This window comes from Enhydra lutris, unplaced genomic scaffold (genome assembly GCF_002288905.1).
Source record: "Enhydra lutris kenyoni isolate GAN:26980312 unplaced genomic scaffold, ASM228890v2 scaffoldscaffold14, whole genome shotgun sequence".
Lineage (NCBI taxonomy): Eukaryota > Metazoa > Chordata > Mammalia > Carnivora > Mustelidae > Enhydra > Enhydra lutris.
The window spans coordinates 30726948-30754180 of NW_019154098.1; the positions used below are offsets into that span (position 1 = coordinate 30726948).

Genomic DNA, 27233 nt, shown 5'->3' on the forward strand with positions numbered 1-27233 from the left:
GTTTTGCCTGGTTTTGATTTTACGTATAGGAAATTAAGCATTGTACTGCTTTGTATGACTTCTTTTATTCAACATTGTGAGAGTCATCCAAGTTGGTAGGATAACTGTAGTTCTTTGATTCGAATGCTGAATGTTAATCTGTTAAAGGGGTATATTACAGTTTAACCATTCTAATGTTGATAAACTTGGCTATTACAAGTAGTACTGCCATGAACATTCTTGGAAATGTCCTTTGAATATTTGCACCCATTTCTCTTGGGTATCAAGGAGCAGAATTACTGGGTCAAAAAGTATTTTTGATTTTAGAAGATGAAAACAGTTTTCCAAAGCAGTTGTACTTCTGCCAGACGAGTAAGTGTTCAGTTACTCTAAATCTACACCAACACTGGTATTGCCATTTTTTTTGGTTTGTGTTTGTAATGTGGCTTAATTTGCATTTTCTGTACAATGAACGAAGTTGAGTTATTTGGTTTGTTGGCTGTTTGGTTATACTCTTGTAAAGTGGCTATTAAAATTTTATAGCCATTTTCAGTTCTCTCTTCTTACTATTTTGTTAGAGTTCTTTGTAGAGTTTGGAAGATTCAGTTTTGATCTCATGGCTGTACCATTTGATCACCTTCATCTTTTTACAGGCTTGAAATGTGGAATCTTCCTACATTTTTCTTTCCTTAACAAAATTGGATTTAGTATGCAAAGCTTTTGCTGAAGCTTTATCCTGATGACAGCGTATTTAAAAAAAAAAATTTTTTTTTTTTTTAAATTTTGGTTACTATCTCCTTGAATACTATTATATAGGATCCTTACATTTTGCTCATTGCTCTAAACATTTATGTGAGTTTGCTAGTGTACTTATTTGGTCCTTGACCTATAGGTTAAATTGTTTCCTGACTTCCTTGCAAAAACCTGGTATGACATGGTTGACTTAGAGAATGGGTGCTAGTTCTGTTTTAGTGGTATGGATAGGGAAGGATTATGAAGGATTCAAATGGTTTAGAAAAAATATATATGGGGGTAGACAAAAGGCCACCCCAAGGAGAGATGAGTACCTATCATGTGGATATGAGATGGTGAGAAGATAAAAAAATTTAGTTGATTACTAATTACCTGGTGTGGCAAGAAAACAACTACATGTGCTGTGCCTGTCGGTAGAGTTGGTGTGGTTTATCAGTTTGTTTGGGAGAACTTCGGCATACTCATTAGAACGTAATTTTCTCTTGCAGATATATAATGAAAAAGAATTATTACAAGGGAAATTGGATCTCCTTAGTGATACCAACATGGTAGACTTTGCTATGGATGTGTACAAAAACCTTTATTCTGATGATATTCCACATGGTAAGTTTTGTCAGCTTCTCTCATGAACTGAGGATGTGTGTTAAAGTTTTATGATTTATAAAAGAGCTTTAGTCAAAAGTCTTTAATAACTATTTGAATGGTTTAAAAGTTCTATGAATGAAAGTTAACATGAAGGTTACATGTCATCTAAAGTATATTATTTTCTCACCACAAAAGGTGTGAAACTTCTTTAAAACGTGAATTTCAAATATGTTCAGTTTATAGAATGTAACATCAGAATTGGGGTTATGAATCATATTGTCTCCTTAGAAATGATCTGAGAATGTTGCTGGTCTTGGCCTGCTAACTTTTTCAGTTAGTATCTGTGTGCCTTAGAGACTTCTTTTCATCTTGAAGCGTCTGGGTAGAGCCAAGGTTCTCAAAAGTATTGTTCCCAGTACCAGATCATCAGTGCACCTGGGGAGCTTGTTAGAAATGCAAATTTGGGGGTCATACCCCAGATCTACTCAATCAGAAACTGTTGGCTGAGGCCCAGCACTTAAATTGGAGAACTACTCTGGTATGGTGTTTTCTACATTCTTGTTTTCTGTGGTAATAGATGTTCCTTTAAAAAAAAAAAAAGTTTTCCCGTAAGTTTGAAAAATGTATTATTTCTCTTATGAACCTGATATTTTAAAAAATTCTAAGAATGCTTTCAATAAAGAAATACAATTTACTTTGTTTAAATTGACATTTTCCAAAATTTGATCACAGATACCCTTTTATGTTTAAGAAATGCTGTTGTAGTAATCCTTCTAATATATAACACAAATTACTACACTAAATATTGTCACCTTTTTTAATTACAGTAAATGACAGTAGCTCTTTAAGTTTTAGTTTGTGATGAAAAAGTTAGCTATTTCTTAGTGACAGTTTAAAACACATCTGCAGGGTAGGTTATCTGCAAGTTTTCTCTGACTCTTTATAATACAGTTAAAAGAAACTAGAACTGGGTTTGAGAGATTATAGAATTAGATTTATAGTGAAAAGAGATTACTGACTGGATTTAAATTCCATTCAGCCTAATTGAAAATCTATAGTCATATGTAAACCCTCCGAGTCTCTGTTCAGAAACTCTGGGATAATATTCATCTGAGAACATTCAGTGAGAACAAATATAAAAACATGAAGCTTCTGAAATGTGGAATTAGATAATTGTTCCTTAGCAGCCACCCCTCCCCCAGACTGTATCTGCATATTCCTCAGTTTTCTTTAAGAATTAGAAGAAGATTCCCTCTTTAGGGAAAGAAAGAGGTACTAGAAAGAAAAGAAAATGGATCTGGGAGACTTATTGAGTTGGTGTTGCTGCCATATGAATATATTGGGGGTAAATAAATTTATGCATAATTTGAATAACTTGAAAATTTTCCAGAGACATCCTCATGGTGAGCAGTATAGTTTAACATTAGAGTACTCCTTTGCTTTTTTAATTAGCTTTGAGAGAAAAAAGAACTACAGTTGTTGCGCAACTTAAACAGCTTCAGGCAGAAACAGAACCAATTGTGAAGATGTTTGAGGATCCAGAAACTACAAGGCAGATGCAGTCAACCAGGTAACCTCCCTTAATTTGAATTCTGAAAATTCTCTTTTCTGGATTAAGACAAATATTAATTCAAATTGTTGGGGGAAATCAGAGGGGGAGACAAACCATGAGAGACTGTGAACTCTGAGAGACAAACGGAGGGTTTTTGGGGGGTGCCGGGGGTGGGGTGAGCCTGGTGGTGGGTATTGTGGAGGGCACCTGTTGCATGGAGCACTGGGTGTGGTGCACAATGAATTTTGGAACACTGAAAAAAATTTTAAAAATTCAAATTTTGTCTAATATTCCATCATAAAATTCATGGCTTAATTGATACTTTATCTGTTTGTTTTCACTTATCCTTATGGTGTAGGGACCAGGAATTCCTTAATAAATAGTAATACTAATTTTATTTTTAACTTCTTTACCATTTATCCAAATCTGATTATGCTGGAGCGGTTTTGCCTTCTTCCTCTCTTTCTGGGGGACATTGGCAATGTCTGGTGACATTTTTACTTATCCCAATTGAAGGGGTGCTACTAGCACCCAGCAAGGAGAGGCCAGGGATGCTGCTCACCATCCTGCAATGCATAAGACAGTACCCTACCCCAGCAAATTATCCTGCCCAGAAGTGTCAGTAGTACTGAGGTTGATGTACCTGTGCCTGGGCAGTACCAGGAGGGAAACCTGAGCTCACTTTATCACTTGGCTGCATTCTCTAGTATCTTTCCAACCTCATTGCCCAGCCCGGGAAGGGAGGGTAGTGTGGAGCTGATAAGGTTATTTTATTCTTAACTTCCTCTTAACTAGAAATAAACCTATTGCTTGGTTTCCCAAAAATGCATGTTGCCTCATTCTGACTTAATGTTTATCATTAATTGAAGCCCTTTGGGTTATTAGGAATCTTTAAAACAAAATCTTCTAAAATTGAATATTGTTGTGGTAAATCTTAGCTGCCAGTGTATTTACTAGAGAAATTGCTGAAGTTTTTGCCATGTTGTGTCTTTAGTTCATACAATATGTGACCCAAACAAACTTTTAGGGAGATGAGCTCAAGTTTTCATTTATGATTTAGGGAAGTGTTAACCAGATAATTTTAAGCAAAACACCAAATAGTGCACAATTACTATACCATATTATAATGTAATCTACTACATCACTAACTACACCATGTTTTATCTATACAGGTAGATATATACCTATTACACAGATAGCTGTATCTTACAAAGCAATGATATATAGCTATGTGTATGTGTGCTATACTTCTTATTACACTTAGAATATAATGGCTTAAACCCTCAGGTCATTTGTAAGTGCACACAAAGGAACAGCTGAAATAATCCGGCTGTTAGGGTACAACAGAGCATTTAGAATTTAAGTTTTAAATTTAGTCTAGTCACTTAAATACTAGAAACTAATGTGATTACAGTATGAATCAAGATGAATATAGATTTATTTACCAATTATTAGAGAAGATTCCTTGCAGTTTAACAGGCGTGGCATTGAGATAAATGAAAGGATGGAATTGTGTTTTAAAAACTTGCAAAGGAATAACCTCTTCCTTCCAATTCCTGTTTCTAAATTTCACTGAACAGGTAACATTTTACCTCTCATACTTTCCTGGAAATACCCAGTCAGCCAAGGAACAGTGATTATGTATCTGAAAGATACAAGGAGTGTAACACAAAGTTACTCACTGTGATCCACAAGTGTTAAGTTTTTTTTTGAAATCTTATGTTAAAATTTCATGCATATTTCATATTCAGTATTATGATATACTCATGTAATTTTGGTGATGATATATTCCTTCCCCATTAAATCTTCAGGTAAAATTACGCTCTGGAAAAACATACCATAGCATTCCCTCTGTGATAAGCATTAAGAGAATGTTTTCTTTTTTGAAAATGCCCAGTAAGCTGTGCCCATCTGTCACTTGTTCCTTCATGTCTTTGTTGATCACTTTGTCTTTTACCAGCCTGCCTGGCAACATCTTAGTTATTATGCAAAGCCAATTTAAGAAAGGTTCAATTGGGTTGACACTGATACAGATAATAATTACAGTAGGGTGTGTGGCATCGATATGTAAATTAAGCATAATTGTTTAATTTTGTAGTGTTCTGTTTATTTTATTCTGAAAGTCTTATTTCTAGAGTTTTAAGTATTAAGGTATTTAAATGGCTTTATGTGGGTTATAGGATAAACTTTGAATATGCTTATTTTGTTTTCTGTGACCTATAAAATGTAATAATTTTTGTTTCTAATTAAGAGATGGTCGGATGCTGTTTGATTACCTGGCGGACAAGCATGGTGTAAGTGGTATTTTAAAAATTTTCTTCAGTTGTGCTGTTTTAATAGGCTAATTAAAGAATAGTGCTGCTTAGATAGGTTTGAGGCTTGAAAGAGTATTATTTCTAGATTAATTTATTAAATATAAGACCTGGTATGTTTTTGAAACTTTAGTTTTTAAAAATTGATGCTGATGGGAAAATGAGGTGCTTATATTTAACTTTAGATCATAGAATTGTTCAAAACTTTTTATTTTTTCTAGAATAACCAAGGAATAGGTACTGTTTTATATTTCTGATGGATTAACAAAGAAAGATAGAATAAATTTGAATTAGAAATGTTTTGAGCAATAGAATTGGGTAATATTTTGACTGCCTTGTAGAATATAGTAATTCTTGATGTTATCAAGGTCTTCATAAATCCCCAGTAAAGGAATTTTATTATAGCCTTCTGTAGTCATTTCCCACTCTCCTTTCCTTTGTGTTAACTCAAAGTATGAGGATTTGCATATAATTAATTCTTTACTTGCACTCAAGTTTTATCTCTCATTTAACACCTGTAACAAGAGGTATGCTGATCACTGCGCAAATTACTCTTTCTGGTTTCCAAATATAATGTTTGGTATATTTGACAGTGTTCTAGTTCATAGCGCTTCTCTTACATTACTTTTACTTTGCTTGCATTGCTAGCTTTAAAAGTTGCTGTAATTTGGGGCTAGTTTTCACAGAGAACTGAAATTTACTTGTACATGTTATTGTACAGAATCACAAACCCTTACAGGGATTCATGCACTTGGTACTTGTTTAAGCTCAGTCACTAACTGAGAACCTCACACCTCAGACCTTTCCCTGCAATTCAAATGCTCATTGCAACAAATTAGATATTGTTACAGTTCATAACTCTTTGAGACCAGAATTATGAATGATAAATCTGTCAGTTGATAATTCGTGTTCTAAGATTCATGTGTTTCTTCATGCCTTTTGTTTTATTTATTTTTTTTGTGACACTTGGGATATACTGAAAATACTGATGTCTGGGGATATTTAAAGGAGTAAATGGTTTGAATTTTAAAACTCAGAGTTAAAAATATAACTGATGCTTTTTTTTTTCTTCTTTTAGTTTAGGCAGGAATATTTAGATACACTCTACAGGTATGCAAAATTCCAATATGAATGTGGGAATTACTCTGGAGCTGCAGAATATCTCTACTTCTTTAGAGTATTGGTAAGTAAATTATTTTTCTTCTCTCAGATTTTGTAGGATTCTCCTGTTTTGTCAAAACATGTCTATAGATTTGAGTCTGTACATAAATTTTCAAGAATCCTTGGTGAAAGGAGGAAAACTTTCCTCAACAAAGAACAAATAGAAGTGGGAAAGCTTGTATCAGGACCTCAGAATTTGAGGGAGAGTTAACTTGTCCTTGAAATACAGAAAGTAAGAGCTGCTAATTTATTACTTCATGTATAATTGTATGATTAGCATTAGCAAAATTCTGTCGTGATCAGTTTGTTAAATTACTCTGTAGCACAGTGAACAGCACATTGTGGATGCTTAATAAATATTTTTTTAATAAACCCATTATTCCTAATTTAAATTAAATATCTTAGGCTATATACATCCCCTGAGTTTGTTTCAAATAACTATGAAGTTCTAATGATATTTGAAAAAAAATTATGCCTTAATAGTAGCTTTTTTCCATTTACTTCTACCCTTAGCTATTAGAAAATAAAACTCAATGATTTAATAATGTAAGAGGAAGGTGAGTTTGAATTGTACTATTAGAGCAAATTTCTAGCCATAAAGAACCCTGTTTGTTATTTTCATTTGCCTGTTTGACAAGCTTCTAGATTCAGTGCTTTAGTATGGGAAAAAGGAAAATTACATGAAGCCAAAGGAAAAAATCGGGCTTTTTTTTTTTTAAGATTTTGTTTATTTGACAGAAAGATCACGAGTAGGTAGAGCGGCGGACAGAGAGAGAGGTAGAATCAGGCTTCCTGCTGAGCAGAGAGCCTGATGCAGGGCTCCATCCCAGAACCCTGGGACCATGACGTGAGCTGAAGGCAGAGGCTTTAACCCTCTGAGCCACCCAGGCGCCCCAAAATCAGGCTTTCAAATGAAAATTTTTTTTTCTCATTCTGCCTTCTGTGTAGGTAATTGTATCAGTGCCTTCTGGAGTTCTCGAAATGCCCTTGTTTTAACTAGCTTCTTATTTGAGAAATTATAATTTGTTCCTCATTTTGGGTTAGTCCGCAAGTACCTAAGTCTCTGATTTATCTAGTTAATCCTAGATGTTGGGAAATGATCTCTAAAGACAGGGACTTACTGTTTTCTAACCTTGGAAGAATCTGTTTCTTCTGTCTCTGCTTTCTGGTGCCTTTATTCTTTTAGCCCCATATACCTGCCAGAAAGAAAAGACTTATGGCTTCTATCTTTGGTTTTTTTTTTTGGAAATTAAATATTCCTTTTTGGGGGAGCTGGGAAGGGAAGAGATTGGTGTTTTATTAATACTGCTAATTTCCACACTTAAAAAGTAGTTAACTTCGTTTTTTAAAGCTACCATCCTTCCTTCAAAAGGAAATAAAGATTCTCAGTTTATTTCAAAGTTTGATTTGAAACATACTTATTTTCTCTTACTTTGTTTGTGAATATTCTTAATTTACAGATTAGCTGTGGTTAGTTTGCAAGTGCATTGAAGGTAATCGGTGATGCTAAACTTGTAGTGGCTTATCAGAAAATTCCATCAGTTTTACTTTGAATATTATGAAGGATTTAGGAGAGCAAAAGTTGATTACTTTGGAAATGTAAACAGCTTAAACCAGGATTGTAAAATCAGAAGCCTGATATGATTACAGCTACATGAAAAGAGTTGGTTATTCATATCATTTGTTAATGCTGGGAGTGAATTTTGAGAATGAAGATTTAGTGTCATGTTAGAGTTCTAGCACAGTAAATTTATTGTTGCTGGTTGGTGAGTGAATGTGCCGTTTTGCTAAGACATGGAAACTTAAGGTAACTGCTGGAAATCCAGATACTGAAACTCTTCTAGCATATCCACCCTTGAAAGCAGGTTGGTATGAAGAGCCAACTGTACTGACATGGACTTGAGCCAGAGTAGTACGCATGAAACTTTGGGGGATTAAAAAACTTGCAATGCTGCTACAAAAACCTTTTATCCTAACAAATATAACATATTCTAGTTTTAACAGTATATTATATTTATGTAGTGTAGTTTTATAATTAGTCTGAAAATGTTTACAAATGATAGGTATATATACTTAAAGGTTTGTGAAGTTTTTTTGTTTCCTTTTAAATATGAAGATCCTACTTTGTTCCCTAACTTAAAAAAAATTCTCAGTTTTAAGCTTTTGCATTGTTGAAATTCAAAGGGCATTTGGTTGGATGATTGATTACCATGATTTGAACACAAAAATCAATGTTTTACATTAAGAGTAGTTAAAATCTAGTGATTGGGTAGTGCTTAGAAATTATGTGAAATTTATTTTAAATTTATGTCCCATCTGTGTGACAAAACATTTGAATAGTTGGGAGTTGGCATATTGATAGGGGCTAACCAAGCTAGTTTTAAACAAGGGATAATTTTACTTCTCTTTTTCTTTTGTTTAGATAGGCACTAAAATATATGTATTTGTTCAAAATCTTAATAGTAAAGATTAAAAATCCTGAATTGGATTTGGGATGAAAAATGTCTGTGTTTTACATATTAGTTAGTTACTTTGGTTTTTTTGTAATACCAGTTTTTCCATTTCTAAATGCTTGTCTGGTGGTTGGTTATTCTTTTAAATCTATAGTTAGGGAAACATAAGCTATGAAAGAACCATTGTAACTATGATCTGAGATTAGAATTTGACTCTCCAGGTGACCTATTGTAGGTCAGTTTTGTGTAAATTAAAGCTGTGTGACCCCAGAATGTACCTTTATTTTTTAAAAATTTGATGGATTTTAGAATACATCAAGGAATATTTACCTGCATCCTATTTGATTGTGTTCTAAGAAATGAATTAATTTGGAATGAAATAGTGGAGAAGAGTTGGTAAAGATTTTTGAACGTTTTGGTTATAAAAGTTACTACAAAAATAAAAGGGATTAACACTGTTTTTTAATTATTTTGTTAAAATCTGCCTTCTCTGTCCCTTTGGTCTGACTCAAAAATATAACTCTCCCTTCATCCAGGAGATATTTAAAATGAAAGTGATTTTAAGATGCTAGAACTATTGGTGATCATATTTTAGTAGTGTAATTTTTGTTATTCTTTTCACTCAGAATTTAAAATTTATCTTCTCTAAGTACATGTCATTTGATTTGAACGTACTTTTCCTTGACTGAAGAAAGCTTTAGTAATGATGACTCTTGGAAGTTTTGGGTCTGATGTGCCCTATTTGATAATGTTGGTATAAAAGATGTCTCTTTCATATTGATTTCCAGATGCACAATTTATCACATTTTACTCTCAAACTGGAATGTGTCTTGAATTGGTTGTGATTTAGAAACATAAATTAAAAAAAAAAAACTTCTAGGGGTACCTGGGTGGCTTAGTCAGTTAAGTGTCTGCCTTCAGCACAGGTCAGAGGATCTAGCCCTGCAACGTCCTCCCTGCTCCGTGGGGAGCCTGCTTCTCCCTCTCCCTCTGCCTGCCACTCTGCCAGCTTGTGCTCTCTCTTGCTATCTCTGTCAAATAAATAAAATCTTTTTTCTTTAATTTTTTTTTTAAAGATTTTATTGTTTGATGGAGATAGCAAGAGAGAGAGAGAGAGAGAGCACACAAGCACAGGGAGTGGCAGGCAGAGGGAGAGGGAGAGAAGCAGGCTCTCTGCTAAGCAAGGAGCCTGGGATCATGATCTGAGCTAAAGGCAGATGCTTAACCGACTGAGCCACCCAGGCACTCTGAGCTGATATTTTTAGTAAATTGAGCTAAATGGAAACTGAATCAGTTTAACCAGTGTGATCCAATAAGGACTTAGGTAATTACTGTTTCGGGTAGAAAGTTACAGGTCTTTTAGTAGGCTAGGTGGCTATGTAAGGTATAAAATATACAGTATCTTTTTTTCCTAGAATATTTAGAATTTAATTAATTGTGATTGCTTAAACAGGTTCCAGCAACAGATAGAAATGCTTTGAGTTCACTCTGGGGAAAACTGGCCTCTGAAATCTTAATGCAGAATTGGGATGCAGCTATGGAAGACCTTACACGATTGAAAGAGACCATAGATAATAATGTGAGTTACATTTTTCCAGGGTGATTCTCTGAAATATTTATGTAGCCTTCATACTTTCTGATAAGGAAAACACAGTGTACCTTTTTTTTTTTTTTTAAGGGGGTGTTGGGGAGGGAGGAATGGAAAAAAAAAAAGGAGAAGGGTGAAAGGAGGGAGGAAGGGGAAAAAAATGTTCAGATTAGCTTTTGTTGACTTGACATAAAATTACAGTGGATTAGTAGGTTGACTCGTTTCACTGAATCTCCCTAAAAGAAGCTGTCAGACTGTTTTTGGCTCTTAGAGATAAGAACTCAAGTTTTCATTTCTCTTACAGCTACTGCACCTTTTTTATTTGTACAGTGAAAATGGCATAATTCTATTAGTACCAGCTCAGTGATAGGTCCTCAGTAAAGTCCTGTGTAGAAGGTAACAGTTTTCACCTACAGTTATATCTAATAAAACTACTTATGGAGTATTGAGTTCAGTCCTTTTAAAATGTTTTCTGAAATAAGTATAATTTATAGCTTCTGTAAAAATGACTTAGCAGACGTTATTGAATCTATTTCTTAGAGCAGGGAGGTAATTTCTAATGTTGAGGTATGTGCAGAGGGTCTGGGGGATAGGACTTAGATCATAATGGCCATAGAGCATGCCTTAGAAGGTTCTCATTTCTAACTAAAATTTGGAGATCAGTGATGTTTATTCTGTTGCCTCTTTCTCATATATTAAGATTTCCTATGCATGTATTTTTTAACCCTCTAGTCTGTGAGTTCTCCACTTCAGTCTCTTCAGCAGCGAACGTGGCTCATCCACTGGTCTCTGTTCGTTTTCTTCAACCACCCCAAAGGGCGTGATAACATAATTGATCTCTTCCTTTACCAGCCACAGTAAGTTATTTCACTGCATAATTCTGGCTTTCGTTATATGAAATTACATGGATTTTTTTTTTTTTTAACTTAAAAATGTACTTCTCTCTAACATTTGAATTTGTTGTCAACCTTTTTTCCCCCTGTACATGGTAGATTGGCTTGTTAATTGAAAAAGCCTACATGGGGGTGCCTGGGTGCCTCAGTTAAGCCTCTGCCTTTGGCTCAGGTTATGATACCAGGATCCTGGGGTTGAGCCCCACATGGGGCTTGCGTGCTTCTCCTTCTCCCTTTGCCACTCCCTCTGCTTGTGTTCCCTCTTTCTCTCTCTCTCTCAAATAAATAAATAAAATCTTTAAAAAAAAAAAAAAGCTTATGTGTAACTCAGGTAAATTATTTGAAGAAAGTATATTTTAAGTCTGTTGAAGAGCTATTTAGTGTAGTTCCTGTGCCATCAGAATAGGCGTCATGTAGAATCTCATGATTCTGCCTTACCCTAGAAGAACTAAATAAGAATCTGCATCTTAACAAGATTCCAGGTAATTAACATATTAATGAAAGCTTTAGAATTAGGGCTCCAGGCCAGATTACATGGAAGAAATGTATACATCCCAGAATCCCTTATATCATTGCTCAATTATCCAACCTTTGGTGCTAAGAAAATAACTACTTCATGAATTAGACTATTCTGTTTTTACCTGCAAATCATTTTTAAAAATTTATTTTTCCATTTGAGCTTAAGTGCCTTTGAATCTTCTAATTCCTTATTTGGTTAGAACAACAGAAAACAAAATTGCTTGGTAGAAACACTTAGATAATTGAAGATAATTTTTCTTTATCTCTTCTTTCAGGCGAAATATCTATGATTTTATCAAGTGTGTAATTTTTCAGACTCTTTAGTATTTTGATTGCCCTTCTTAGATAACTGCCGGTTTATCCATAATCATCTTGAAATATGGATCTTCAAAATTCTAGGATTGTTACTTGAGTTTTATAGATTACAGGGGCGATATTAGCTTCTTGACCTGTATGTGTGCTTAGATAAACCTAGTTCAGGATTGGAATAACTAGCATTTGGTTCATGGTATGGCTTATATTGACTATATTGTTAGCTAAATAAACTTCATATAAACATTCTTGAGCCGTACATTTGTTAAATGTTAATCTAAGTGAAGATATAGTTGTTACATTTCACTTGATTTCTGCTTAATATTTTCTGTCAAATTATGATTTTAATGTTTTTCTCTAAAATGCATGTATACTTTATAAAGGTATAGCTTAGACATAGATGGTATAATACCCTTCTGAATTAAACATCAATGAAGATTGAATAAGCTGTTTTTAAGTTGTTTTGTAGTTTTCAAAGTCTTGGAAATATCTATGGCATTATTTTTGGAGAATTTGATGGGATATTCTAAACTGAGTCATATAAATAAATGTGACTTTAATTAATAAATGTACTTTAATAAATGTACATTAAATGTTCATTTTAGTAAGATTTTTTAAGACTAAAATATTTGACCTCTGCAGGGAGTTAACGTAATCAATAGCACTTTGAAAAATAAGAGAAATTGGGGCGCCTGGGTGGCTCAGTTGGTTGAGCGACTGCCTTTGGCTTGGGTCATGATCCTGGAGTCCCGGGATTGAGTCCCACATCGGGCTCCCTGCTCGGCAGGGAATCTGCTTCTCCTGTTGACCTCTCTCCTCTGGTTCTCGCTCTCTCTCTCTCTCTCTTTCAAATAAATAAATAAAATCTTAAAAAAAGAAAATTTTAAAAAAGAAAAGAAAAATAAGAGAAATTAAGTTATTAGTGGTAATGCAGATGAAAAATACTCAGGCAACTGAGAAATACCAGTATTTTTTTTATGGAGAACCAGGGAACCATTTTTGAATGGTATATGTTCTGTTCTCTGCATTAAATGCTAAATATTCCCCTGGATCTGCTAAAAAGAAGCAGTCTTAAACAGAAATAGTCTGTTTTATTTTTCATGTTAACTTGGCAGTGTAAGTTCAGTATTAATAGTATTTTAACAACATGTTGACCCAGTATATTAAAATCAAACATAGGCAGAGGAGTTTTTGTAACAGGAAGTTACGCTTTTCTTTCTTCAAAAAAAAGAAAAAAAAATACATGGCATTAGGTAAGATAAAAGACAATAATACATGATCTTTGCATCCCATTTTAAGTATAAATGATAAGAGGTGAAATTTTATAATTTTACATTATATTTCTTTTTTTATTAGAGGTATTTTATGGTACTTAAGTATGCCTTCTAGATTCACATTATTCGCTGATGTGTACATACAGCCTCATTCTAAGCTTTTATTCCGTAAATCCTGTTTGTGGGAAGTTCACTGTTGAAATTATATATATACAGTTTTTAAATTGTATTTATTACATATTTTGCCATTTGCTGAATGCCATGATAAATTGTTTATAATCTGAAAAGGTATATAAATCATAGTCTGTATGTTGAATTAAGTAAAAGCTAGTGGAAAAAATTTTAAAAACCAGAAACAATTGTACATTAAAGTAAGATCCTATAAGGGTATAATACTTGGTTCTGGGCTTTAGTATAGTAAACTCAGTTGATTTTAAGTACTCTTAAAGCAGCCTTCCTTCTCTTGGCTTCCTATGTGTAAAACTTACAGGGTCAGAACTCTTAACAGTTATACTTCTCCTTATGAATTACTGATGGTATTCTGGTTTATAAATCAGTCTTGCTGAGACTGGTTCAGTTTTGTTCTTCATAAATCGACCTTTAAGCCAGATAAAGCTGCTTTAGAGTATTTGGAATCGGGGTGCCTGGGTGGCTCAGTGGATTGGGCCTCTGCCTTTGGGTCGGGTCATGGTGTCTGGGTCCTGGGATCCAGCCCTGCATTGGGCTCTCTGCTCAGCAGGGAGCCTGTTTCCCCCTCTCTCTCTGCCTGCCTTTCTGCCTACTTGTGATCTCTCTCTCTCTCTGTCAAATAAATAAATAAAATCTTAATTACAAAAGTAAAGTACTTGGAATCAGAATGGAAGGTGAATTTGGACTGTACTGTTGTTAATGGCACCATCAGGTTAAGCTGGCCTAACCTATCTATCTTCACAGTAGGACTGTTCTTTCACTAGGACCAAATAATGGACATTTTTTTTGACTTGTCACCCTAAATATTTGGATGGGCATTTCCAAGATTTGCTTTTTTATTTCTCTTTTCATGATTCCATTTCAGATCAATACTTCTCACTGTGTTCTTACCCCCACCCCCCATTCTAATTTAAATATGTTAATGTCTTTTATCAAGTTAAGTCTTTCCTGGTCTGGTAGCTTTCTCTTATCAGAGATTGAATTGATTAATCTCTTTCTGCTGTGGTGCATTGTGAATTTAATCTTCTCAAGGCAGTGATTCTTGAGAAGTACCCTTTTGAGAAGTACTTTATGCATCCATTACATTTTAGAAGAGGCTTTTTCATTTGTGACACTGACAATTACAATCTCATGCAATAGTTGAGACATACCAGTATTGGCTGAATCTGGAGTATCCAGGAAAATGACTAATAAATCATTGCAAGAAATTTGGAAATGTTGGTTAGTAAAATAGTTACATACCTGTCTTTAATGTTGAACTATCTATGTATCTTACAGAAAAGATGTTTTCTGAGAATATTCAAAAAGAATTAAGGATATATTTCTCAGTATTTATGGAGATTAACCAGACATGCATTCAGATGAAAAGAGATTGAAAATAACACTAACTTTAGTATTTTGTCTGTGTTCTGATTAATAAATTCTGTAAGATTGTCTTAAGAGTTGATTGATATCCCCAAAATTCCGTGTGGGAGGAAGAGCCTTTTCTGAATGAGCAGATTTGACCCAGTCGTTGGCCCATAACACCTGGCTGTAATCTTGATACTTAGGGGATGGGTTAAGGATAAGGACAGCTCTCCTGAAGTAAACCATAGGAACTATTATAAATTGGCTTTCCATGATACTACTTATTTGTAGGCCCACTCTTCCGTGTTTTTTTGCAGTTACATGTGTATTTAGGAAGTAATATTAAATTTAACAGGCTCTTTGAATATTTTCAAGTAATGAAGCATGCAAACAAGAAAAATAAAAGTATTCAAACCCACTGAAAATTCTGTAATACAAGAGGGGAACGATATGGATCAATTCCTGACAGCCTTATGGATTATATGAAATTTAGAAGGTATATAGAATATGTTTAATTAGTAGAACCATTTGTTATGGATACTAGAAATACAAAGGTAATTCAGTTGAGATTGCAGAAAGTGTTAAGATAAAAATCAAACTGGGGCTCCTGGGTGGCTCAGTGGATTAAGCATCTGCTCCACGGGGAATCTGCTTCTCCCTCTCCTGCCGCCCCTCCCCCCACTCATGCTCTAGCTCATGCTCTCTTTCTCTGAAATAAATAAAATTTTTTTAAATATCTTATTTATTTATTTGGCAGATAGAGACAGCAAGAGAGGGAACAGAAGCAGGGGGAGTGGGAGAGGGAGAAGCAGGCTTCCCACCGAGCAGGGAGCCCATTGTGGGGCTCAGTCCCAGGACCCTGGGATCATGACCTGAGCCAAAGGCAGATTCTTATGACTGAGCCACCCAGGCACCCCTGAAATAAATAAAATCTTTAAAAATAAAATAAATTTAAAAAAAAGAAACTTAGAAGTCAGTTTTAAAATGTAAAAAAAAAAATTAAATTAAATTAAATAAATACACTTTGCAAAAAGTAATAACATAGAAAGGTAGATTATGCACCTGGGTGGCCTAGATGTTATAGGGATTTGTCTAATTTCCTAAAACTGGGAAATTGAAAATAATTTGGTAATTGACAAGTGGTAAATTGATTATAGTTGACTGATTTTTTAAAGAATAACTTAAAAACAAAAGTTTAATGAGAGTAGTGAGTGGCATTGTGTTACATTTTTGCAGACTTTTCAATTTCTGACATAAACTACATTTTTCCTACCTGATGTTATTTTGTCTGAAGGATATGAAGAAAACCTAGCCTTACACATACAGAATTACAAAAAAGCTGTTTTAGTAGCCTTTTCAGATAGATGTGAATATTCTTTTTTGGTAATCAACAAAAGTCAACAAGTAGTAGTACTTTAGAAGTTATTATAAGTGGAATCGGAAGGAAACCTTATTCAGTTTTTTGAATCTCAGTGATACTGGTAGTCTAAACTATAGTGGTCAGTCTTGCACCTTAATGGATCTTGTACCCGTGCCTGTATAATATCATCCATTGGTTGTTTGGGAAATGTTAGAGCCATGAGCTATGCAGGTATTCCAAATATGTTGATATACATACAGTACTTAAAAAAAAAATCACCCATTAGTATTACCACTAAATCTATTAGAAAAGGCTCAACATACTGGTTAGTAGTCAAGCTCTTGGTGACATATTTTCCAAAATTCTTCTTTTTTAGGGAAGATCTAATTTTACCATTTGTTTTTCTTTAAGTTTCGGCTGACTTTATTTTCTAGAAAATGTCTGCCAGATACCCAGTTTTGAATAGCTTTGGTTTATCAGTGATTCATTGTTTCAAGTAAAAGTAATGTTCTGTGAGAAAAACAGTTAAGCTTACAACTCAGTTGTACAAGTGCTTTTCATTAAGATAACTGTGACACAAAAGTATATAGCAGAAGAGCATTACACATACTTCCCATTAAGTCATACAGATTATTAAAAAGATTAGTATGCAGGGGTTGGGTTGTTTTTTTTTTTTTTTTTTTCCGTTAACAATCTGTACTGCCTAATCAAGGGCGTAGTTGCAACTTGCTTTTTTTTTTTAAACTGCAAGAGTGTGGTAGTGGAAAAAAAAAAAACACACAACAGTTACTACCAGTATAGAATGCCATTATCCTTATTTGTTCTAAGGTACTCAGAATGTCATTTGTTTGTTTGTTTACAATTCAGTGAATTTTAGTAACTTTGCCAAGAATTGGCACCATCACCATAGATCAGTTTTTGAACATTTTCAGCTGCTCAATAAGAATCTTTGTAGCTTTGGAACTTTTTTAAAACAGAAACAGCCTTTTAACCCAATGTGGAAAATAAACTGCTCCAGTAGGATTACAGCTTTCATTTTTCACTGAAATATTGTGCTTCCTCTTCACTCTGTAAGGTCAGGTTACCATCAGTAGTCTTCCTCAATAGTAATGTCTCCATGGCATGTTTTGAGTTTTGCTTGATTCTGACTTTTTTCATATTAGAATATACCTAGTTGGCTTGACAGATCATTGTTTCAGCCATTTTTCTAGGTTGTATATTCTTCAAGTGGCATAGCTACTAGTAAGGAGTGAGTAATTTGCATTTGTCTGTAGTTAGTACGTGCTTTTCAGTTATCTTTAATAAATAGTAAAAAGTGGTGAAGTTATATTTTTCCTGCTTTCAATTTCTAATAGCACAGTAATACAATTAAATGTGGCTCATTGAGTATATTAATTGATAAAATTGTTAAACTGATAGTTTATGTAGATCGTGGACTTCAGGACTTTTATAAAATAAAAAGTACTTTGTGGATAATTTATACTTTGTCCTTGAAGTGAAAGTTTAGGTGCCAGTGCAGGTTAAATAAAGTCTCTTACATCATATATATTACCATTTCTGCAGTTATGTATTCTGAATCCAAAATGGAGATGATTTGCATATTTGAAAAATGTTGAACTTTTAAATGTAACGTTATATATAAAGATAAGGTATCAGGCGTAAGAGAAGTGTTCATAGACTATTAAGAGATGAGGCTTTGCCACTAAAGGTAGATGCTATTAGAGAAAAGGATGCATTTGTAATAGAATGCCCTAGTTATTACTCTACAGCTGTAAAAAGAAAGATTCAAAGTTCAGTTTGAATTATATACTCCATTGAGTGTTTTCTAAATAAAAATAATGTAAAAACCCTAAGAAATTTCAAGTTTTACTGTTAATAGTCAGCTGGGGAGTAGTCAGAAATTGTCCTGACTGACCTTTCCATCTTTATCTTTCCTATTTTCTAATTGTTACTGATGAGAAGATTCTTTTTCATATAAGTATTTTACCTATATTTTAGCTCAGGATGATGACCTTTAAGATTTCTGTCTAAAATATAAAATAATAGGGGTGCCTGGGTGGCTCAGTGGGTTAAGCAACTAACTCTTGATCTCAGCTCAGGTCTTGATCTCAGGGTCTTGAGTTCAAGCCCCATGTTGGGCTCCACAGAGCCTACGGAAAAAAAATAGAAGAAAAAAGAAAATTAGTAAAGTTAGATTTCAAGAATAAGGGTGTTATAGCCTCTGTTCTTAAATAGTTTATAATCCAGACAAATAATATAAGAAATAGCCTGAGAACATATTTAACTAAGTACTGATAGTATTGTGCATTATAAACACAGGGTAAGTATAACAACCGGTTAAGATGTGCAAAGGTTAGAAGAGTCCAGTAAAGATGAAAACTGACCCTTAAATTTCAGTTGACAGGAAGGGAGATGGTAAGAAAGAAATAGAACAAAAGAGCACAGCAGACATATGTAGACTGTTAAACCACATCTGTGGTTTTGCTTATATTTGAACTAAAAATACATCATCACTAATCCTACAAGATTGTGAATGAAGATAACTTAAGAGTCACTCTTAATCCCTACTCCCCTTCCTTATGTATTGATCTATGTAGGTGAATACATAGGAAAGATCACTTCTGTTCCACTAGGTATGGAGTCCCTGCTATGTTTAGAAGTCAGGACCCATGGTAATACTATGTATTAGGGATCTGGACCGTGAGCTGAATCTGGCTCACTGCCTTTTTTCTTAAGACCTGTTATCTATCTAAGAAGGGCTTTTACGTTTTGAATGGTTGAAGCACCATTGAAAGGTTGAGCACCTGGGTGGCTCAGTCGGTTGAGTGTCTGCCTTTAGCTCAGGTCATGATCCCAGGGATCGAGCCCAACTTTGGGCTCCCTGCTTAGTGGGAAGCCTACTTCTCCCTCCTCCCCCCCGCCGCCTTGTGCTCTCAATCTCTCATTCTCTCTCAAAATCTTAAAAAAAAATGGTTGAAAAAAGAAAAATATTTTGTGACATATAAAATATGAGACTACAGTTTTAGTGTCCATAAATTTGTATTGGAACACAGCCAGCATCATTGATCTGTATAGTGTCTTTGGCTGCTTTTAAACTGTAAGGGCAGAGTTGAGTTGTGACAGGGATCATACAGTGTTGCACCCTTGTTGCTTCACACTGCTACTCAGTGATGCCATTGTGTAGTTACACCTGGCCAATGTTTCAAGGGCCCTGTGTATTGCCATACTGCAACACTTTATCACCAGTGCATACTCATCATGTCAGAACAAGAAAATTGGACTTCAGAAACGCTTTTAAAGCAAAGTGGAGTGGAGATTATTTTGTTTGAACTAGAAAGCAAAGCACTGAGTTGACACTATAGGTATGCTAAAAGAATACAGTTTAATTCACATTGCAAGACTGTAAGCCCTCATTATAATCCAACGGACAGCAAAGCAACTATCAGAAAAATCAGAAATTTAAAACAATATTTCATCATAGCAGAATTTCCCCACAAAAATTAATGAAAATGAGGCTTCAAGCAGGTAAGTTTCTAAGTGGCTTTTGTTTAGCCAGGTAGGGAAAGCCATTTACCAGTGGTGATTCTAAATCATGTTCAGTTGCAGCAGCCAAAGAAATAATGTCCAGAGAAAATGAACTTGTTTAAAAATATTAGCTTTTTGCTGAGGACAGTTACTCGGAGTTGAAGTTATCTGGAGCAGCATCAGTCAATTAAAAAACAAGGCACATGATTTTTAGTGATTTTCCTTGGCTCTTGAGGAGTCAACAGATTTTACTAATGTGGCCCAGTTGTTGATTTGAGGAATCAGTGTTGGATTTGAAGTGACTAAAGAATATGACTTTATGAATAAATAGTCTACGTGGAAGAGCTTACAGGTGAAAATATTTTCAAAGTTGATAAAACACTAATTTAGTACAACCCGAAGTGGAATCTGCTAAGATGTCTTAAAACTTGGTGGCAAATATGTATGGAGGATAAAAAAAAAAAAAGGTTGTTAAAAGCCTATGGTTATTCATTACATTATTCATCACCAGGTACTTTGTGGAAAATACTTGAATCTGTGGTGTGTTATTTCAGTCTTTCTGTCTGACTCTATCTTTCCTTCAAGAGAGTGAGTGAGCAGGGGGGAAGGGCAGAGGGAGAGGAAGAAGGAGAATCTTAAGCAGGCCCCACACCCAATATGGAGCTTAGCCATGTCAGTCTCACCGCCCTGAGATTGTGCTTTGAGCTGAAATAAAGAGTTGGATGCTTAACTGCCTGCGCCACCCAGGTATCCCATGTGGTGTATTTTTGAACCATTTTTGTCAACTGAGCTTCTTTTCCTCCTGTGGACTTAACTGTTATCAGTCCATGAATTTTTGTCAGAAATAGAATATCTTGACTTTCTCTACTTAACAACAGGTAGGTGGCTTAGCCTTAGCAACGGCTAAGATTGGATTTTTTCTGAATGAGAAAAATTGCGCTCAGACATTATTTTCAAGCCTTGGGTGGCTCTGGAAATCTACTTCTGCTGTAACTTAATTTATTAATGTTTCTTAATTCACCCTAAAATTACTAAACAAAATAGTATTTATATGGAAAACTATATTGCAGTAATCACTTCAGTGACAATTAACATAGCATGAATAACAAGAAATGTCCAGCTGCTTTATGTTTTCTGTTCTTTCACATGGTAGAACAAGAAAGGAGACCTTCATTCCCACACAGATTTGCAGCAGATAGATTTTTTAATCTCAAATTATAATTCCAGAAAGTTTTAGACCTCATTGTAAATACAAGGGAAATTTCCATATTTCAAAATTCACTTAACTGTGCTGTTGAATTGGAAGTGATTTATCTGTAGTGTAATGTACCCTAAGGGACAATATGAAAAGAAGAGTTGAACAGTTCAGTAATGCCTTCCAGGTGATAAGTATGATAAATTAAAATCCTGTTTCTATCAATTGGTACCAGTTTTTGGTAGTACTAGGTTCATGAAAAACATTTACAAAGACTGAGTATGTAAATTTTCATTAGAGAACAGCATTAACAGAGAAACATTTGCAATAAATTTTAGTGTTAGGATTTCTAACTTTGAATGCAATTAAGCAAAATTGTCCCCAGTAGATAAATGCTGTTCTTCTCATTAGTAGATAAATTATAAAAAAATCATACTCCACTCTTAATATTTTGAGTTTTATCAATAAAATGTTTTGGAAATTTTTTTTTTTTTCATATAAGTACTTGTGCAATATTTTCAATTATGCCTCCTGACCTGCAAAACCTAAAATATTTATTATCTGGCTTTTTACTAAAGTTTTGCTAACCCCTACCATAAACTCTCAAAGAGAGTGGGATATGATTTCCCAAGAAGTTACCCTCCATTAAAAACAGTGAAGATACATGTGATGCAGTGATGCAAAGCTAGGACAAGTAAAATATGTTTAACATTTTATACAATAAATTTAGTTTTTTAAACCGTATGGATAAGTTTATGAGTTCCAGAAATGCTTACTAAAATTACTTACTTCAAAATCAGTATTGAGAAAATAGTCAGCCTTTCCTGTGCTTGTGCATGACATCTCTGGCAAGAGACTATTGAGACAAAGAATTATTCTGAATGAAGGTTGCAATTTAAAAATTTCTACCTGAAAGTCAGGCTTAATATTTCAGATAATGAAACTTTTAGCTGATTTATTTAGTCATTTTTTCCTAGAAATTGGTTTATTCTTGAGTGGGTGTTGATTCTTTTTATTCCCTGCCTTATTTAGAGGGAATTTAAGGAGAGACTAAACATTAGCTGTTAGACTACTGTCAGATTCTAGTGTCTTATACGGAGTTGAAACAACATTTTATGGGGAATCTACAGTGTAATGAAATACAAAGATTTATTAATATCATAGTTTAGAAAAATCTGGAAGATACGATATCTAAGCTGGATCTTGAAGGATGGCTAGAGTTTAGGCTTTCAGAGGGATGTGTTTGGGAGAACAGTCTATGGAGTGAGCTTTAAGTGAGAAAAACGAGAAGCAGTCAATGATGGTCTGGTGGGAGATGAAGCTGGGTGGTACTTTGTGGTTTATATATTCAGTCAAGAGGAATGGACTTTATTGACATGTATTTCCAAGGTTGGCATAGTGCCTGACACTCAGAGGTACTTCTTGGATAAAAATCAGGGAGCTATTTAAAGAGTTGAACAGGAGGAATACAATATAAACACCGAATGACAGAGGACGGCCAGGTGCCGCTGTTCAGACTGGCAGGATTTGTTAAATATTAGCAATGGCCCTGTTGATATTTGTCTGATATATAATCCTTCTCTAATTCCCAGTGCTACCAATTTAGCCAAAGCCTTATAATACTGTAACAGTTTACTTTTCCCTATAGTTTTCAGTCTTTCATCATCTGAATCTTTATTTAAGTGCCTCATTTTCTGATTATGGTGACTGATCTACACATAGAAGGTTTTGACACATTTTTTCCAAAGGGTGAATGACTGAAAGTCATAGCTTAGCAGCCTTTTGGAACAGACAGCACATACAGGGGCCTTCCAAAATCCTTTTACTCAACAATAATAATAGGATTATTTACCTCTGAAATCAGTCTTGCAATTCACTTCATACTGGGGGGATACAAGCTGGCATTCTCTGCAGACTTCTGTTTTTTCATTTCCTTGAAGGTGATAGTCCTGTAATATCATTAAGTGTTTGCAGTTACACGTTACTGAAGCAGTGCAGTGTAATGGGCTGTTCAGATGTTTCTTTAAATCACATGTGGTTACAGATTTAGAGAAACTGGGTAAATTATTAATATTGAATTTAAAAAATATTAAAGTTTTTTATATTTTTACCTTAGGTATCTTAATGCAATTCAGACAATGTGTCCACATATTCTGCGCTATTTGACTACAGCCGTCATAACAAACAAAGATGTTCGGAAACGCCGACAGGTGCTAAAAGATCTTGTTAAAGTTATTCAGCAGGTAAAAACTAAAATCTTTATTGCGTTTTATAAATCTGTCCAAGCTAGGTGTAGTATCTGTTCCTAGAGTAAGACTCATAATTCTTAAGGTAAAAATGTTTGGAAAATAGGAGAAAGGATATATAGAGAAAGAGGAGCCCAGGATACTCAGAGGGGCATTTACTTCCTTTAATTCTAAGATATACTTACATTAGATGTGGTATGAATGAATATTGCTCCTTGCTAGGTGGATACTTTATACACTGTATATTAGTATTGTCTTTATTGCAAAGAGTGAAGGAGATGTGGAGCCTGGCACTGTTTGTTGGAAGATGGCTTACCTACATAATTCCAGAGTAATGATCTTTACATAGGATACAATAATAATAGTCCCCAAGTTGTACAAAAGCTGCAGCCCTACTGATTGATTTTTAGTGAGCTTCTCAGCAATAACTGTGGGTTAGAAAAAAAGTTACTTGACCTAAGAATGAATTAAATACAAAAAGACAAATTCAGCAGTGTATGAATACCCTCATACTTAGATGTTCTTCAGTATTTATTGACTAAGGGAGACTTTTGGTAATAGAGAAACTTGAAAGCCTTTGGAATAGTTCTAAGATGAGAATTTAGAGAACTCAGTCTGGAAGGTATTATAAGCTTAAGGTGTTGCCTGGAATCAGGGTATGAGCGGTTGCTTTGAGATGACACAGGGTAATTTGTTAGAAATTAATAGTAAGGGAGGAGAAAACAGGAAGATTGAGATAGTCTAGGGCCAGTCTACCAAACAGTGTTGAATCTGATCCAGCTTGACCTTTGGCTTAATTTTACAGGAGTCTTACACATATAAAGACCCAATTACAGAATTTGTTGAATGTTTATATGTTAACTTTGACTTTGATGGGGCTCAGAAAAAGCTGAGGGAATGTGAATCAGTAAGTATGAATTTTTACTTATAAATTAATAACATTCTTTAATGTTTGGATATTGTAAGAGTTAACTTGCAGTGTTTTATTAAAGTAATTATATCAGAAACAGTCTTAAAATGATTGTTTAGAAACGTGCTGGGGTAATGACATTTTTACTGTTATTACCATACATGTATCCCTTTTGTTAGTATTTTTTTAAAACTTTGGGGGCATTATATATTCATACATACACCCATAATTCCATGTCTTATCCTATATGAGTAAATGTGTGAAGTATGTATTTATAAGATCATATAGAATTGCACATCCTAACTGATTCTCAATTTGTCTCATAAGTGGGCCTATCTTTAGAATTTTTCACACAATTGTACTTAACATTTGCTATAAACCAGTAAAGTTATAAGGACATGAATTTTTTAACAATACTGTCTTCTGTTGATTGGTAGAACTTGAGCAACTTGAAGAGTTAGATTTCTGGGGTTTTATTATGTTAGTTTGCAAAGTTTTAAGAAATTAAACTAAAAACTTACCTTTTAAATACATTTACCAAATCCATAAGTTATTAGTTGTCAGTTTCATTTTTGAACCCAAATGTTAACACAAAATATAAAGAGTTTATTGAAGGACTAAGATTTTATTTCTCTAAGGAAAAGAAAATTATCATGTAAGTATAATTTCAGAGGTGACTTTCACACTTTGGACAAAATATAAAATAGACTCCAATGTGGTAATTTGTGTTCATATAGTTATATGCAGTGTTATTATATATTGGTGTATATTTGTTAAATATACACTAATGAAGTTAAAATATTCTCTTTTAATTATGATACTGTCTGTGGAGTAGGAGCCACCCCTTGAATTTGTTTTCCTTTGTCTATTCCCAGGTCTACTTACTTCACAGAAATGTGCTTATTTTTAGTCTGTTATAACTATTTTAAGAAGCTAGGAAAGATACGTTATCTACAAAGAATTTATGTAGGATAATGGACAGGACAAAGCGCCTTTGTCACAAGGTTGCCCAAGTCATCAGTAGAATAAGAAAACATGGCAGTGCTTCAGGTTTTCTTGCAACATTCATTTACTACTTTAAATTGTTAGAGACTTGAACATAGTGTTCTAGAAAGTGCTATGGTGTATAGAACTTGTGATATTAGGTGAGAGAATTCTAGTAACTGGAACAATGAGTAAAGCACACAGGAAATACTTTGGGTCACATTTTTGAAAATTGCTTGTCTGTGCTATTAATTTTTTTTGTTATATTTTACATATATAGGTACTTGTGAATGACTTCTTCTTGGTGGCTTGTCTTGAGGATTTCATTGAAAATGCTCGTCTCTTCATATTTGAGACTTTTTGTCGCATCCACCAGTGTATCAGCATTAAGTAAGAACACCCTGATTTGATTTGTATTTTTCTACTTTTAAATTCCTGGAAATTTCCATTGACTGTAAAATTATACTTAATAGGATTCTAGTTAATTGGATTTTTATTTTATTTCCCTTTGCTTTAGAAGAAAAAGAAAACAATCTGATAGTCATTTATTAAAAATCCTAACTTTTGTTTTTATTTGGGAGTGCTACAGACTCAAAAATACCTTCTTTAGCTTCTCTGTGTGTGGCAAACCATGATTTTTGAAAATGGTAACTTCAAGGCAGTATTATGATTGTCACTTAACCTTTTTGAAGAGTACTGTTATGCCCTGTGTAGGGAGAAAAAGGAAATAGACGGTTTTAGAATGGTTTCAGCAGGAGTTCAAATAAGGAAGAAGTTAGTGAATCAGGAATACTGTTGAAAGACCACATTTGGTAATCATTTCAGTTAATTGAGTTTGTTTTATTTAATTATATATTTGAATTCTCATATAGTAAACTCCTGTGACATCCTAAAATGTTGAAACATGGAAAGTATGGTGAATTTCAGTTGAAATTTTCTTTGTTGTGTGAGAAAATTATTGGCGGAAAAATTGTGAAACTTACATAACCTATTAGAAACTAATTTTACATATTAGAATTTGAAAAATAACTAGCGCCCTTTTGGCCACAGATGAAGTCAAACAGTAAATATGCTCCATAAGTGTTTAAAAAATTACTTTAATGTTTGACTCTTTGGAATTGAGTGTAGACCAGAGTTTTTCTTCAGTGCCATTTGTTTTTGCTGAGGCATCCGTACTTGTTTGCCTAATTTTAGGGTTGTTATTGAAGTGGTTTTTTAGAGTTAGAAGTGCAGTGCAATCTTGGGGCTTTTCCTATGGGAATTAAAGCCTTGACCAGTTTTATTAGTACTTTATTAAAGCTAGCAAACATATAATTTAAAAAATCTGATTCTCTTAAAGAATACATGCAAATTCCTAATATGTCATTGATTGTGAAATAGATGAATCATATGTAGGATTCTTATGGACAATAGATAACTGAATTCATGCACTGCCCCCCCCCCTTTTTAAGTTATATAATTCAACCTTGTGAAAGACGGATGTTAATATTTTGTTTTTTTCCTTGTGGACTTTCCCCCACTTCTTAGGACAGTATGGTCACTTGGGTGTTTTGTTTCATCTAGAATTTATTTAATTATCCCTGCTATGACACTTTTGAAAGCAAATTCTCCTTTTTATATCTTTAGCACCTAGTATACTGAGTCTGTACAGTATAGGTGTTCAGTAAATATTTGTTAAATGAATAAATTATTTTCTTTATATTAGTGAATTTGTATTTTTGTCCATGATAATGCTTTCTCACTTTGGTGTTTGCTTCTGAGGTACCATGAGTAAGAAGGTTTGTTCCAGTTCTGACTTGTTCCCTTTCTTAACCCTGGACCTTGTATTCATTATTTTACGTTTATGAGATTCAGTTTACCATGTTTAACAGTAAAATAAAGTATTTGTCCTGTGTACTCAAGAGAGAAGTACAGCTCAAAGGAGGTTAATGGAGTGGATAATGCTTCCAGAAGCTTTTATGTGACTTTATCATTACCTAAGAATTTTTAAAAGCTGGTATTAGTGTAGTTTTTATGTTTTTCTTTGATTGCTGTGGTTCTTTGATTCCTATAGTTTTTCAAAGTTTTGGACAAAGTCTAAAGCATTTTCAGACTAA

The 27233-nt window shown here is 34.1% G+C and overlaps 1 protein-coding gene across 1 annotated transcript in view; it reads left to right on the plus strand.

Annotated features, from left to right (window-relative positions):
* The window catches only part of LOC111146664 (eukaryotic translation initiation factor 3 subunit E), a 43581-nt gene that overhangs the window by 4387 nt on the left and 11961 nt on the right, over nucleotides 1–27233 (plus strand). Inside the window, exons 2-10 of the mRNA XM_022502310.1 lie at nucleotides 1221–1335; nucleotides 2770–2887; nucleotides 5121–5163; nucleotides 6260–6364; nucleotides 10249–10374; nucleotides 11116–11240; nucleotides 23114–23240; nucleotides 24049–24150; nucleotides 25418–25527. Coding sequence (XP_022358018.1) covers nucleotides 1221–1335; nucleotides 2770–2887; nucleotides 5121–5163; nucleotides 6260–6364; nucleotides 10249–10374; nucleotides 11116–11240; nucleotides 23114–23240; nucleotides 24049–24150; nucleotides 25418–25527 — 971 coding nt within the window. The remainder of the gene's footprint in view (nucleotides 1–1220; nucleotides 1336–2769; nucleotides 2888–5120; nucleotides 5164–6259; nucleotides 6365–10248; nucleotides 10375–11115; nucleotides 11241–23113; nucleotides 23241–24048; nucleotides 24151–25417; nucleotides 25528–27233) is intronic.